At 45.4% G+C, this 16,248-nt stretch overlaps 1 protein-coding gene across 1 annotated transcript in view; it reads right to left on the bottom strand.

The window, feature by feature from the left end:
* Window positions 1-16,248, bottom strand: part of VPS8 (VPS8 subunit of CORVET complex) — a 2,052,516-nt gene that overhangs the window by 1,133,207 nt on the left and 903,061 nt on the right. The window contains exon 29 of the mRNA XM_078680452.1: window positions 4,040-4,096. Coding sequence (XP_078536578.1) covers window positions 4,040-4,096 — 57 coding nt within the window. The remainder of the gene's footprint in view (window positions 1-4,039; window positions 4,097-16,248) is intronic.

Here is a 16,248-nt window from a genome sequence, read left to right as displayed (position 1 = left end):
AACGGTCCACGTTGTTTTGTTCTGCAAGTATTACAGAGCAGTTAGGAAAAAATGGATCCTTCCCCTTCTCCGCCTAAGTGGACTCAGATGTACATACCCAGCTCTCGCTTATCTCCAGTCACCGAAAAATCCGCATGAAGCAAAAATGATAGCGATCTTTTTAAAACTAGTAACAAAAACTCGTCATGAAATCGGTTCTTAACTATTATATGTGTCTCAATGTATTAACTCTCGAATTTTTATAACTGTACTTTTTATGATTATGCAATTTTATAATCGAATAAAAGTTTATGAACTGAACTGACATCTGTGCAACATTAGTGAGAGGCAACTAGATCGAGAATAGGTGCGTCTTCAGGCATTTCCTGAATGTAAGCAGATTAGAATTTAGCCTAAGGGTGACAGGTAGGGAGTTCCAGAGAGTGGGACCTTTGTAAGATAAAGCTCGGCCTCCCTGTCTCTCTCTTTTAATCCTAGGTATCTGGGGCAAGGCTTGATTTTTGGAGCGCAGGGTTCGGCCTGGCTCATAAGGTTTAAAGATTTCCGTTAGGTACCTCGGGCCAACTCCGAACAAGCATTTATGGATGATGCAACATATCTTAAATTTCACTCTCTGGCGAATGGGTAGCCAGTGTAGTTTATTTAACAGAGGACGAGAGGGAGACCTGGCTGGAGCATTTAAAATCAGCCTAGCAGCCGTATTCTGGGCTACTTGTAGCCTGCCTAGCTGTTCTTCATTAGCAGAGATGAGCAGCCCATTGCAGTAATCCAGCCTGCTGATTACTAGGGTCTGCACCAACGTTTTTCTGTGATGGTCTGCTAAGTAGGGGAAGACTCTCCTCAATAAGCCAATCACCTTCAGGCAAGTTCCTGTAACCTGTGTGGCATGATCTTTAAGTACCAAGGACTGATCAAGCTTAACACCTAGGTTTTTTACAGTTTCTTTTGGGCATGGGGCCGCGCCTAATTCAGGAGGCCACCACTCAGGAGACCAGAGGAGCAGAGCATCTCCAAAGAGCATGCCCTCCGTCTTGCCTACATTACACTGCAGGCAGTTGGAGGTCATCCATCCGGCTATTGCTCTCATTCCTGCAGCAAAAGAGCTTTTTACTGCTGGTGTCATGTTCTGGAAAGGGAATAATAGCTGGGTGTCATCAGCATAGGATATTGGTGTGAACCCATGTTCTCTCACAATTTTCGCCAGGGGGGCCACATACACATTGAACAATGTGGGGCTTATGCATGAGCCTTGTGGAATCCCCTTGGTGAGCTCCCTAAAGATGGAAGAATGGGAGCCCAATCGAACACTTTGTGAGCGGCCGGATATAAAGCTTTTTAACCATGAAAGGGCCACTCCGTCAACTCCTACCTCCTCCAGACGACTGACGAGGGTGTCATGAGACACCGTGTCGAAGGCAGCGGACAAATCTAACAGCACCAGAATCATAGAGCCTCCTCTATCCTGTGCCATCCGGATGGTATTGGTCACGGAGAGGAGAGCTGAATCTGTGCTGTGATTTGGTCTGAACCCAGATTGAGAAGGGTCCAGACCGTCCGCTGCCTCGATGTATTTAGACAGGTGAGTATTGACATGCCTCTCAGTCATCTTACTCAGATGGGGTAGGAGGGATATTGGACGGAGGTTGTTAAGGTCAGACCATGGTAAAGCAGTATTTTTGCGGACAGGGTTCACAACTGCCCTTTTCCAGACACTGGGAATCTTTCCTTCCTTAAGGGAGAGATAATCAATGATTGAAAGCTCGGAGCTAACAGGCTGCCTAATGGAGCTATCATCTTTGCAGGTAATAAGTCTGTAGGTGAGCCTGATTTAATTAGGTTATATAGGGTACTGACTTCTGACAGGCTGATCTCTGGAATCAAAGTAAGCCTGCTGCTTTCGCTCTTGACTGGCCGGGAACAGGGAGAATCGGCAGTATCCCTAATATTTGATGCTTTAGTGATTTTCTCGTAAATCAGATCAATCTTATCCTCAAAAAATGCGGAAATATCATCGCATAGAGTTTGATTGAAATCATCCGGGCTTTCGCAGGCTATAGGTTTGACAAATGATTGCAAGATTTTATAAAGTTCTTGCTGCCATGTATTGTTTTGCCTGCCTGTATAGTAATAAATAAAAATAAATAAATACATAAAAAGATCCCCATCACATTTGGAGTCCCCATGGTCATTTTCAACCTTCACATGCAGTTGCTTGGTGCTCTAATCACAGATAGGAGCATCAAGATTCAACAATATGCTGATTATACACAGCTCTAATTGTAAGTCGCTCTGCATCAGACATCCAAAACCTCAAACACAGCTTACACAGCATTCTGACCTGGTGTTCAGAACTTACCTGATGTTAAATCCAATCCAACCCAGACAGATTTTCGGTTATTTGACAAGAACAAGATAGAGCACAACCCTGGCTCAATGACATGAACCTTGACGGCTTCACATCCCAATTCTTACCGAATGTCCAATCACTTGGATTCCCCCAGACACCAACCTCACCCTCTAGGAACACACTGCCAAAAAAACAAAGTTGTCCTCTCTCTTATAAAGAAAGTCAAATAGTTTCTTCCAGATTGCAACTTTAGGATTGCTGTTCAAACCTGGGTACTCTCACTTCTTGATGGACATAATGCCCTGCTCCATGGCCTCCTACAATCCACACTGGCACCCTTTAGGGAGATCGTACATGCCGCGGCATACCTCACAAGCATATATTGTCAAAGCAGAGATATCATAACCATCATAAATGGTCTTGAATATTAAACATTTTCATTTATAACAATAACGTTAGTATTTGTGATCATTAGCATATCATAAATGTGATTTCTAAACAAAAACTTTTTTGACCTGAAAATTAGTTTAAAAAGAAAAAACGTATTACCATACCCAGGAGCAGGTGTCTAAATAATTGCGATATCTTAATCCCATTTCATTACTCACAAAAGGTCCCCTATGCTAAAAAGGTCGGCTAATTTTTAAACTCATGCAGGTCTCCTCCTATATTTCCTTTCTGTCCAGTGTTAGGAGAGGTCAGTAGCCAGATTTGTAAATAACACCGGGGACAGGATCGTATTCCTGGGTTCATTTTCACTGGTGTTTTAGAAATCCCTTGAAAGTCTGAAATCTGAGATTCTTACATTTCAAACTTTTGGAAATCCTGTTTTCTTATCAGGCAGATATATACTGGAAATTTTTGATCTTCATCTTTATAAGGCCATCTCAGCTACATCTATGTTCAGAAAGAAACTAAAGACCCGGCTTTTTAATTTAGCTTAAATCTGCGCCAGGACACTCTCCGGAGTAACAGTTTGCTATACAAATGCCCTTTCATTCATTCATTTCCTGCTACATTCAGTTCTTTGATCTAAATTAAGGCCCCTTTCTCACACTGATAAATTTTCATCTGACATACCATCTTTGGCAATTTATCATCCACTACTCCGGCCACACAAACATCTGCCAGGCTGCATATTAAAATGTACACAAGCTGTACATTTCCATGTGCACTCTTGCCACCCTACACTACCTCTTGCGTGCAGTCCGTTTCATGACCCTGGAATAGATGAGTCAGGGTTATGCTACTTGTATTTGAACGAGAGGTGGGTACAGTGAAGTTGAAGGGACACAACAAATTAGCTTGGGGTAGTTTCTAAAGTAACAAAAAATATGTCCTAAGCTAAGAAGAAGTATACCACATTTGTTTTATGTGCCACGTATTACGTCCCTGGAATGGTAATGACTGATATTATTCTTACCCCTTTTAACACGTATCAATTTTTCAGACTCAAACACCTTGAAGGCTGAGTTGGTCTTTCCAGAAATCAAACTCCTGAACAGGACATCACAAAATACCTGAGAAACCTGACATATATTACATATACAGAAGTAAGACATGAACTAATACACTTGAAAATATGATACTGTAAGAATTATATATGTTAAATGTCCTGAGGGAATTTAACAACACAGAAAGTGGCATCCATACCACAATTTTGTTTTTTTTACAAAAAAACCATAAGAATACCTGCTGTCTTTCTGAATGTCTGGAGTCATCATCTGGGCTGCAGAGAAATTCAAGCACCTATTTAAAACAAAGTAATGATGATGTCACAATATACTTGGCATAAAAAGACCGTACAGTCACCAATTTACTCCACTGCAAGTGCAGGTCTTTACGAATAGTGCTTGGAGGCTAAGAGATCATTCATATATTTGTGGATACATATGTTATGTGCCACCCTGGTATATAAATGATGCCTTTGTTCCCATTCCCTCAGCTCCTCCTAGGTCTGGGGGATCATGATAATTTTGAGATAAACAGTGAAGGAGAGCAGGCAAATATTCTGAAGAGGAAACACAGAACCATCATTATTAAAGGCAACGTAGTCAAGAAACATTTACAAAATTATGTACAGATGTAAGCATGCAGGCACATTTGGAAATCTTTTATAATGAACACATATATGCTCAAAGGTAGCTTGGTCTTCAAGGCACCATTGAACTCACATGATGACATATCTAACCGCAGATTCCTTGCCTTAGACTACTCATTAGACGTCAAACTGGATCCTGAAAATCTTGAGCAGTACATCTGCGCACCGAGAACTCCCCGCAAATGTCATACGCACCGGATGTGATGTGCGCAGTATCTAAATAGCTGCCACCCCAGTGCGCTGACGTCAGCTCCTTTTGTGATACATTCTGCATCCACAGACATATGAGAATGGTGAGGACTAATGTGCTGAAGCGAAGGAAGACCTTCCGAAAGGAAGGCGTATAATTCACAGAGCAGGAAGGCGGGAGGGTCTGTAAGCAATCTGCAGTTAGATAGAGTCTCTAACAGAAAGGGCACAGATAGAAAGGAACAGACATCAGTGTGCTGGGGTGCTGCTTATATAGGCACTGCACACGTCACATCCGGCACAGACGCTGTCTACACAGACATCACACCACCTGCTGGTGTACATAGGTAGTGCTCAAAATATACTGGATCAAGTCTGACACTTAGGGAGGTAAGGAGTCTGCAGTTAGAAGTCACTTTCAGCAGATTTATTCTGAAAGCAAGTGCCAAAAATTCAGCTTGAGGATAGCAGACAACTCGATAATGAGGATACTCATTTATAGTTAGAGAATGATTTTGCTGAGCAGAACATAACTCACATTTAAGACTGTAAGGGAGAGCACTGACAGGTCTTTAAGGATTGGAAGCATCTTGTCTTGAGGAAACTTAAGAAGCAATCCCAAACATCCATAAAACTACAAGGAAATTGCTTTGAGATGAACCATTTTAACCACCCAGAGATATTGAAGGATTTGCAGGTTTGACTATATATGGTGAAATGTGCAAAGGCTTACTGAAGATCTGGCAGCGGCAACACAATCAAAACTATCACTGTTGACAATCTAGTTTCCATGATGAAGTGTGTAAACATTTTTGTTTTTGTTGGTTCCTCCAATCTGTCGATAGCCCCCGAGCCCTGCAGAAAACCCTTGGAATCAGACTTTAAAATCTTTGCGGGGCGGAGCTAATGGCGGAGACACGACGCGGCCTGCAGCTGCATCCGGGTCTCTTCATGCGCAACTCCAATACCTTGAAGGAACCGATGGAAGCAACAGTGCTCCTGCATGTGGAGCGTGTGAGGTGAGAGCAGCGAACAACGAGCCTTTCCCCCCTCTTTGCTGGCCCCGCAACTGCTTTCGCCGGGCCCACCCTCTAATACAATCGCATTGGGGTACGTGTGGGACGATCACAACGCTCTTAGAGGCCCCAAGGTGACAGGGACCTCGGGAGATCCTGCACTGGCTTAACGAAAAGTGAGGGGGCCTCCCTGCACAGTACTTAGAGGGGCCCCCTCTGGGCTCAATCAGGAGCTTTCCGGCCAGGGTGCAGTGCTGAGGGGGCCCCTTGGAGCAAGGGGCCCGCCCGTACCGCAGGGGCTGCAGGGGCCTGTGTTACGTCCCTGAGATCCTGGGAGGCACCGCCCGGCTGTGCACCCGGGCCTGCTGTCAGGGGGACGTGGATCCCAGCTGCTCTACCCATCGGCACAGAAAAGGCCCCATCAACTGCTTGGAGCCCTGCACCAAGCTCATTGCAACGCAAGGTGAGCCTTTACACCCTCATTGCTGGCCCCGCAGCTGCAGTCACCATGCGCCCTCTCCTTCACTATCTCGCTGGGGCATGTGTGGGAAGACAACAACGCACCCTGAAGCCCAGAGGTGACAGGGTCCTCGGGGGAGCCTGAGAGGCAGCCATCAGGATCTGCGCGTGGGACCGCTGCTAGGGGGATGTGGCACCCTGCAGACTATCCGACGAGGGCTCCAGCCGCATCTTTCCCAGCCTTCCAACACTTTCAATCTCAGGCGCAGTGAAGCCCCATCGACCATCCAGAATCCTACATAAGGTCTATTGGGGCGAGACGACCGTCGCTCATTGATATACACAACAGTGAGCTGCTTAGCCACCACAGCATCACGGTCGCTTGATCCACTAACTATCTGATTGCGAACCAAACTCTGCCTACACCGGTTCATGACCTAGCTGACCAAACAAGGCTGGAGAAAAGCTGTAGCTAACAAGAACCCCACCCTCATTACCTGGCTCAGCAATACTTCTAAGCTCAGACACACCCAAGGTGCACACTTGACTGCGTACAAATACTAGGAGTCAAGAGGGAAGTGCAGAACTAGGTCGCCCTCTACTCAGTAAATCAACAAAAACAAATGACCTAATTCTTTAGGCAATTTACATCCAGACCTGTGAACACATTTGGATTGTCAAATGATCCTTCCAGCCACACCTCTAACTCTAGAGATTGTTACCGTGTTCCAGTTTATTGCCAAAATAAAAGATAGCCATACTCTGATCAACACATTACGAAACAGCACAGGACATACATTCACTAGAAGGACATTTGAAAAAATGTGAATAGCTAGATGGCACCTCACGGGCACACCACCAATGGGACCCCTGGTTGGTACTCACCAGGATGGCCCTGTTCTCATCATCGGTGCCACCTAGCTTAACGTAAACGTGTCCGAAACCCAAAGGAAAAGAGACAGTGAATGGTGTAGTGTACACAAAACTTATATGTGACAAGGACTAACAACATTCAACATATAACGCAAAAATTACTGTGCAAACAAGATACAGAAACCTTTTGCTCGCATTCTCTTGTTGCAAACAGTAAACACATATACATAAAAAGGAGAGATACGAATACTACCTATCGATTCACACTCTGCTTATGGCCGACATGTTTCATTGCCTTGGTCTTTATCAGGCAATTTCTTCAGGGCAAAAAAAATATATTGAGCTGCCACTGCCAAAAACACTGTGCTTTGAGTGCCAGTTGGCCAGTTTTTCTCTCATACCATTCAAGAGAAACCACTTTCTAATATCAAGTCACAACTCCCAGTCGGTGAGTATGGTCCTTTCTCCCTTCAGTACTTTTATCAGTGGAGAATAGTCGTTCGGCGTCTTCTCAGCACTCGAACCAAACTCTGCCTACACCGGTTCATGACCTAGCTGACCAAACAAGGCTGGAGAAAAGCTGTAGCTAACAAGAACCCCACCCTCATTACCTGGCTCAGCAATACTTCAAAGCTCAGACACTCCCAAGGTGCACACTTGACTGCGCCTCACCCCTGATCTTTCTTGAGCGCAGTAACCTCGCCTTCTTCAGCTCTAAGAGGCACTAGTTCCTCGCTGATCCGATCATTGCACTTCTACACCTTGTGGCCACTTTCAAATTTACATATGCACGACGGCATGGGCTGGAAAGACCCTAAGCAAAGCGTATTAACATTTGGTAAACCAGCAGAGAAGGCACAGGAAACAGGCGCAAATATGGCCAGGGCGGCCAGGACACAGCTGCCACAGAAGACTCTGCGGCACCCCAAACCTCCCTATTGACGGAAATGAGAGCAGTATTCAAGGCATTAGATGGCAGGTTCGACTCGTTGGAGAGGCGCCTTGACACTCTGGGGCCCAAACTTGATTTACATGATAGGAGGTTGGATACAGTAGAGGGTCGGGTTTCCAATCTCAAAGATGGAGCTGCCCAGTCCACGAATCGCTTGGAGCGCATGGAGAACATTTTGAAGGATGTTGCTATAAAGAACGAAGATTTAGAGGCATGTAGCAGGCGCAATAGCCTCCGCATTCTTGGGGTTCCAGGATCGACCAACACAGGCCGGGTAGATCTGTTTCTCGAAACTCTACTAACAGACATTTTTAGGCCCGCGTCTAAATCCTGGCTGTCTCCCAAGACCCATTATTGCATGAATAATGAACTTCAGAGAGAGAGACACCGCACTTCGCCTGGCCAGAGGACGAGGCGAAATCGTCTGGCAGGGTTCGACAGTTGTATTATATCCAGACTTCACAGTAATGGTCCAGGAGGCGCGACGCAAATATAGCGGCGTAAAATCTACCCTTCGAAATTTCGGCCTCAGATATATGGCATGTTATACCCGGCTCATTTGAGAGTGGACATAGACGGTCGATCCCGCATTTTTTAAACCCCCACGGCCGTGCAGATATTCTGCAGATCCTACACAAACACTGGCAGTCAGCAGGACTAGCCAATCCCTTCCCCACAGCGGCTCCGCCGCCAACTCCTTTCTAGCGAGTAGTCCTCCTAGTATGATTAGCAGCGTTGATCTGCATTTCCATTGTTATCTTATAAATGTTGAGACAGAATAAGTATGATTTTATAGTTTAAGGTATACAAAGCTGGACACTGCCAGGGTGTTGCCTCCCCCCTGTGTGTATAGCACAATGTTGGTAATTTTGATCTTAATGTATCTTTTGGTACTTTTGCATTCACAACTTGGATATTTACAGGATACATCTGGTTATAATTTGTTTGGGTTGGTTCCTTGCGTACTGTGACTCAAGGCTGGGGGGGGACAGGGGAGGGGAAGGGGAAGTTAACAGATTTGTTTATCACAACTTGATAACCAGAAGGTTCAATAGCAAAGGCAGACTTCTTTAGACGCCAGTTGGACCAAGCAAAAAACAGGCCAAGAAAGCTGTTCGAACTAATCAAGACCCAAACAAAGACACAACCCCTACAATCAAACAGCACAACTAGCGACACCCCACACTGTGAAGCCTTCTCTGCTTTCTTTAAGATACAGACTGACAATATAAGAAATGACCTCATCATGGATGTAAGTAGATTCCCCAACATCACCAGAATGTCTTACACTCAACCTAAAAACAAGGCATCTTGGCTGCACTTCGATACCTACTCGGAAGAAGAATTACACAAACTGCTCTGCACCGTGAAGCCCTCTAATCACCTCACAGACCCTCTACCTGCTAATGTAGTAAAAGACTTCATCCCCTTGCTCCTCCCTCTCTGGACCAAAATAGTCAACAGCTCCCTGCAACAAGGCCTCATTCCGGACTCCCTCAAGGTGGGGCAAGTCACGCCTATACTCAAGAAACCCACAGCTGATCCGTCTGACCTAAACAATTACCGGCCCATCACCAATATCCCCACCCTGGCCAAACTGCTGGAAAAATGTGTCCAACTACAACTAACTAAACACATTGACCAATTTGACCTCCTCAACCCTCATCAATCAGGCTTCCGAGCGAAACATAGCACGGAAACAGCTATGACACACATAATTGATGACGCCCTCCAAATTCTTGATCGCAATGAGTCCTGCCTCCTCATCCTTCTTGATCTCTCGTCAGCATTTGACACGGTCAAACATGAGAACTTGCTGGAGCTGCTAAGCACTAGAATGGGTCTATCGGGAACTGTTCTCAAATGGTTTTCATCCTTCCTTCACAACCGGTCACAGAAGTTCAAGATCGACAATGTGCTATCTACACCTGTGCCTGCAGATCTAGGTGTTCCACAAGGATCCTCTCTCTCCCCCACACTGTTCAACCTCGTCATGGAACCACTCGCCACCTTGCTCCAAGCTTCCAATGTCCAATTCCATATGTACGCCGACGACACTCAACTCTACCTAAAGCTACAATCCCCGGAAGACATCAAACATCTGAACTCCACGCTCATAAACACTCAATCTTGGCTGGCAGACAATCACCTCAAACTAAATGCTCTGAAAACCGAGTTCCTACTCATCTCACCCCCGGCGAAACTTTCCACCACCCAAACATGGCTCAATAACCTAACAGCACTCAATGTCCAACCTACCATCGTGGATTCGGCGAAATCCCTAGGCATCACACTCGATGCCAAGCTCAACATGCAGCAGCACGTTAGCAAAGCCACAAAAGCAGCTAATTTCCAAATCAACACATTGAGGAAAATTAAACCCTTCCTCCCTGCTGAAGACTTCCGAAATGCGGTACAAGCTTTAGTCATCCCTCGAATAGACTACGGACTTGTGGCCCTCAGCGGACTCCCGCTTTCCACAACTGCACCCCTAAGAGCCTCCCTGAACGCTGCAGCGAGACTCATAACTGGCTCAAAAAAACATTCGCATATATCCCCAGACTTAAAGGCTCTAAAATGGCTGCCTTTTGAAGCCAGAATACAGTTAAAAATTGCAGTTATGACACACGCGGCCGTGCACCACAATGCACCCAACTACCTCGCCCAAAAGTTGTCTATATCAGGAGGTTCGAGATCCAATAGAAGTTCAAAAAACTTACTCCTGAAACCTCGTAGATTCCGGAAAGAGAAAACATACAAGCGCTCCTTCTCTGGAATGGCACCCAGGATCTGGAATGCGCTCCCGCCTGAAACCAGGCTGATCTCCTCCACTGCACTCTTCAAGAAAGAGGTGAAAACCATCCTTCTGGCCAAGATCTCCTGAACACTATTGGTGCTGGATCGGAAACTCTACATTGCTATGTATCACTGTTCACCGGTCTTCTGGCACTATACTTCTAACTCGTTGGTGTCATTACCAATATATGATACACGTTGGTTTACTGATTCACTCTCCTGATACCCTCACTCAGTGTTCTCTCTACACTAAGGCTTTGGTAGAAGCCATCCACACACCCAAGGTGCACCTGAACATCTCTGTGTTGAGATCAATGACTCGTACCGTCTTATATTACTTGTTTACCTGAGTGTATATTGATATGCTTTATGTATGTTACTATTATCCTATCATGTTAGTGACTATTATACTGCTCCTATTATACTGCTCCCATTATCTCTGTTCACTCCCACTGCCCCTACCCTGTCTTTGTGAAGCGCTCTGATATCTGTAAGGATCTTGTTCGCGCTATATAAAACTTTGAATAAATAAATAAATAAATAAACCAGAAGCATCTCACCACACATCTCATACTGATCTCACAGCTCGGATGTTTACCTACCTACGTTAATTAATGTGCCTGACCACTCCAATCTGTCTGCGATAACTTGGAACGTTAAGGGCCTTAATGATACTAGAAAAAGGAAGCATGTACTACACTATCTACAACAACACCAAATAGATGTGGCCTTTTTACAGGAAAACCACCTGCCTAAAACAGACGTAACACACTTTTCATCAAGCTGGAGTCCACATCGTTACTTGTCAAACTACAGTACATACGCTAGAGGTACTGCAATTTTGATCCGCAAATGAATTCCCTTTCATTTACACAAATCTTACTGCGACAGAGAAGGCCGATATACCATAGTGATCGGGAAGCTGATGGGTCATGTAGTAACATTGGCTTGCTTGTACGCCGCTAACAAAGACTTCCCTGAATACTTAAAGGACTTACACTCTCTAGTATTGCGCATGGGTACTGACTGCATTCTCATGTGGGGTGGGGGAGGTCTTTAATCTGCTTTTTATTCTTACTCTAGGCTGCTCCTCCACATCGGCTGACACCAAACCACACTCCCGACTGGCACTTATAAAAATTTGTGAAGCACTGAACCTTTGACATATCCGGAGAAGGCGCAATCCGACAGTCACATCATACACACACTACTCAGCTCAATACGACACATGGACAAGGCTAGATTACTGACTGAGCTCCCCGAGTTTACAAGCATGGTACATCTCCACCACAAAACTCCCTAGAACATATTCGGACCACTCCCCATTGATAATTAAAGTTAGTATCGCTAGACCAGAAGGACATGAGCGCCAGTGGTGATTCCCAGGTCGTGCCCTAAATGACGACTTGTTCCGTATAGAGATTAGAGAAGCGATAGAGGAATACTTTGAACTCAATACTGGTTCAGTAGACACATGGGTGGTACTCTGGGAGGCCTTTAAGGCCTGCATCAGAGGAGTTAGCATTGTCAAGCACGCCGGGGTGTTGACAAACCTCAGAAAGACTTTAGTTTACCTTGAGCAGCGATTGGAAGAGTTAGACCGCGAGCTGCTTCAATCTCTAACGCCTGATAGTTGTAAGCGACGCTTGACCCTGCTTGCGGAATTCAGGAAGCCGCAGACAGGGAAACCCGTTTCCTGAGTAAATACGCCACAGCTCGCCGCTATGGTGAGGGCGAGCGGCCGTGTCGTACCTTGGCGCGACTGCTGAGGCCACCCTATTGGAAATCTTACATCACAGAACTCAAATCTGTGTCACAACAGCACCTCAATGACACAGTAGAGATCCGCACGGAACTCCGAGCATACTACAACAATCTGTATGCGTCCAAAATTGCACACAACTGCGCAGAACTGGAACACTACTTGGCAGAGATTGCTTTAGTGTATATGGAAAAATTCATGCAGGACTTACTCGCCAAGTCCTTTTCCTCCGACGAGATCATCAGAGCAATTGAAGCGCTACATGGCTCCACGGCGCCTTGCCTAGATGGCTTCACTGGCGATTTTTATAAAACATACAAGCATTTATTAGCTTCCCGACTGCTCGAGGTTTACAATTATTATTATTATTATTATAATTACATTTGTTGAGCGCGCAGCTACCCGAAGGTTTCCCGGCGCTAGAGAAAGACTGAGAGTGAATAAGTTTAAACGAAAAATCAGGACACAACTAAGTATTAAACAGCCAGGTCTTAATTCCTTTGCGGAATGTAAGGTAGCAACACTCAGATCGTAAAGATTGAGGCATGGAGTTCCATAGGGACGGTGCCAATAGAGCAAACGAGCGGCCGCCCATTTTAGCTCTATTGACCCGAGGGATCAAAAATTTGTTTTGAGTGGAGGATCTCAGTGTACGGGAAGGGACATAGTGCTGAACTAAAGAGGAAAGATATTTGGGAGCTTTACCCATTTTAATGTGGTGCATTATACATAGAGCTTTGAATTTAACTCGGTTCTCAATGCGCAACCAGTGCAACTTCCGCAGATGGATAGAGGTCGATGCCCTGGCCGGCAAGTTACAGAGGAGGCGGACTGCCATATTCTGGACCACCTGAAATTTCCTTGTTACCTCCTTACAAGCACCCAGAAGCAGAATGTTCCCGTAGTCCATGCGAGAGGTGACAAGGGCCTGGACTACAATCCTCAGGGTATCAACTGGAAGCATCCATGTGATTTTTCTCAGCCATCTTATGATGGTAGTACAGGTGGCCGAGACTTTTACAACATGTTGCTTAAATGATAGTTGGTTGTCAAAAGAGACCCCGAGGTTGCGAACTGAGGCTGAAGGGGTGGGAGTGGGACCCATTTGATGAGGCCAATGTTGAGGGCCCCAAAGAGAGGTGAGAGGACCGAATAAAAGTAGCTCAGTTTTATCGCCATTTAGTTTTAGTTTATGACTGAGCATCCAGTTGGCAATTTGCTCCAGCCCGGACCGAAGAGAGGACGTCGAAAGGTGTTTATTGGTAGATAATGAATAGATGATTTGTGTGTCACCTGCGTAAGAATATATAGTGAGACCTGCTTGCTCTGCCAAAAAGGCAAGAGGTCTCACATAGAGATTGAAGAAAAGAGGGCTGAGGATAGACCCCTGGGGAACACCGTGAGAAGAGGAGAAGATGGAAGAGACAGACGAAGAAGAAAAAACTTGAAAAGTGCGATTAGAAAGAAAACTAGCAATCCAGGCCAGGGCCGGGCCAGTGATACCCACCGAATTCAGGGTAGACAGCAAGATGGAATGGGAGACGGTGTCAAATGCGGCACTCAAATCTAACAGAATGAGTGCCACAGTCTCCCCGCTGTCCACCTGTTTTCTGATGGTCTCAGACACACCGAGGAGTGTAGTCTCGGTGGAAAAGCCAGCCCTGAACCCAGATTGCGAGCGATGTAAAAGATTAGAGGATTCAACGTAAGAGGTAAGAAGAGAGTTGACGTGTTTTTCCAAAACCTTGGAATAACAGGGAAGTAAAGAAATAGGGCGAAAATTAGAAGGATTATTTGGGTCTGCGTTAGCCTTTTTTATCAGTGGAACCACCATCGCATGCTTCCATTCATTGGGGACAGTGGATTCAACCAGAGAAGCATTTAAAAGATTTAAAATGATCTGAAGTATGGCTGGGTCCAGAGTACGCAGAATTTGTGGAGGCATGGAATCAAGGGGAGATCCAGATTTAATTTCCTTAAGATAGTTTTGAAAAAGTGAAACCGAAATCGGCTCCCAAGAGTGCAGTGAAGGAACAGTAATAGTTAAATTAGCAGTATCAGTAGGAACAAAATTAGGCAAATGAGACACGGAAGTAGAGAGAACCGAGGGAGTAGCATCGAAAAAAGCATAAATCTTATCAACTTTCTCTAGAAAAAAGGTTGCCAAGGCATTACATTGGGTTGTGTCCAGACTAGGATCTTTAGGCACAGAAGACATGCCTGAAAGATCTTTTACCACTTTGAACAGGGCCTTTGGCCGATTTTGAGCATTAAGTATGGTAATACTGGCATAATTAGCTCTGGCGGTGTCGCAGGCAGAGTGGTAGGTTCGTAAAGCGTCCTTGTATCTTATTTTACTAGTCGCACAGTAATTAGAGCGCCAAATGCGCTCCAATTTCTTACAACATGATTTTTCAAGGCGAAGTGCCTCATTAAACCAGGGGGCCGGAGGATGGTGAATCTGTGATTTATTTCTCTGAATTGGAAGACATAAGTCTAGGGCTGATGTCAGCCAGGAACTGACGACAGACACATCCTGCGTGGTGATGATAGGACACGTGGGTTTGGAGGTGTCAAGGTAGGTGTTCAGCTTATCCTTGTCTAGTCGTTTCCAATTCCTGCTGGCCTTATGGGGGTCTAGACCAGTAGAGGAATTGTGAGTGGATATTCTATTTGAAAAATCAATGACAAAATGATCGGACCACATAACCGGAGAGGATGGGTGATAAGTAATGGATTTAAGATTCGAAATGAGGGGATCTAAAAGATTACCGGCTTTATGAGTAGGGCCGGAATTGAGTAGGTGGAGATCCAATGCAGCCAAGTCCAGTAATAAGCGTGTGCTTATGGGGCAAGATGCTTGATTAAAATGAGGCATTAGAACGAAAATAACTACCCCCCCTCTCTCAGAGGGGCAGGCAAGCCTGGGAAAGACCCCTTGCGGTGAGGGTCTTACAGATGGCTATCCTTGTTAAATTTGGATTATAAGATCTTAGCAAAAGTGATAGTCTTGAGGCTCTCCCTATTACTGGATAGAATAATTTCCCCAGTCCAGTCTGGGTTCGTGCCCCATAGATCCACCTCCTTAAATTTACAAACTTTGTTCGCTGTTTTGCATAGAATCAATCCGGAGGTTCTGGCTGCAGCAGTACTACTGGACACGGAAAAAGCATTTGACTCTCTGGAATGGTCCTTTTTCCTACCAGTTAAGCGCAGGATGGCATGCCCAGGGGGTTCATTGACGTCAGAGCTCTTTTGTACAGTGGCCCGACTGCAAGGATATGCTTAAATGGCACGCTGTCCAGGTCATTTGCTCTGTCACGAGGCACCAGGCAAGGCTGCCCCTTATCACCATTACTATTTATTCTGGCAATGGACCCCCTTGTTAGGCAGTTCCAGGAGCACCACCTAAATAGAGTACTCAAGTTTAACACGGGTCCCCTCCTAGTCTCTTTTTATGCGGACGACATTATACTCTATGTCCGAGAACCACAGGTCAACATGGAAGGGAGATTATTCGATTCAGTCATTTCTCTGGACTTGGGATTAACTGGCGCAAATCTGTGATATTTCCCGTAACCACTAGCACCAAGAAATGGGAATGCGAGTTTCCACTTGATTGGTGTACGGACTCTATTAAGTATCTAGGGATCCATATCCACTTAGACAGCACCCAAATAATCCAACTGAATTATGGTCAGGCTGTACACAACCTGGAATTGCTGGTGGAACGGTGGCTGCGGCTCCCTCTTT

Source organism: Lissotriton helveticus, chromosome 3_1 (assembly GCF_964261635.1).
Source record: "Lissotriton helveticus chromosome 3_1, aLisHel1.1, whole genome shotgun sequence".
Classification (NCBI taxonomy): domain Eukaryota; kingdom Metazoa; phylum Chordata; class Amphibia; order Caudata; family Salamandridae; genus Lissotriton; species Lissotriton helveticus.
This window is presented reverse-complemented; position numbering and strand designations above follow the sequence as displayed.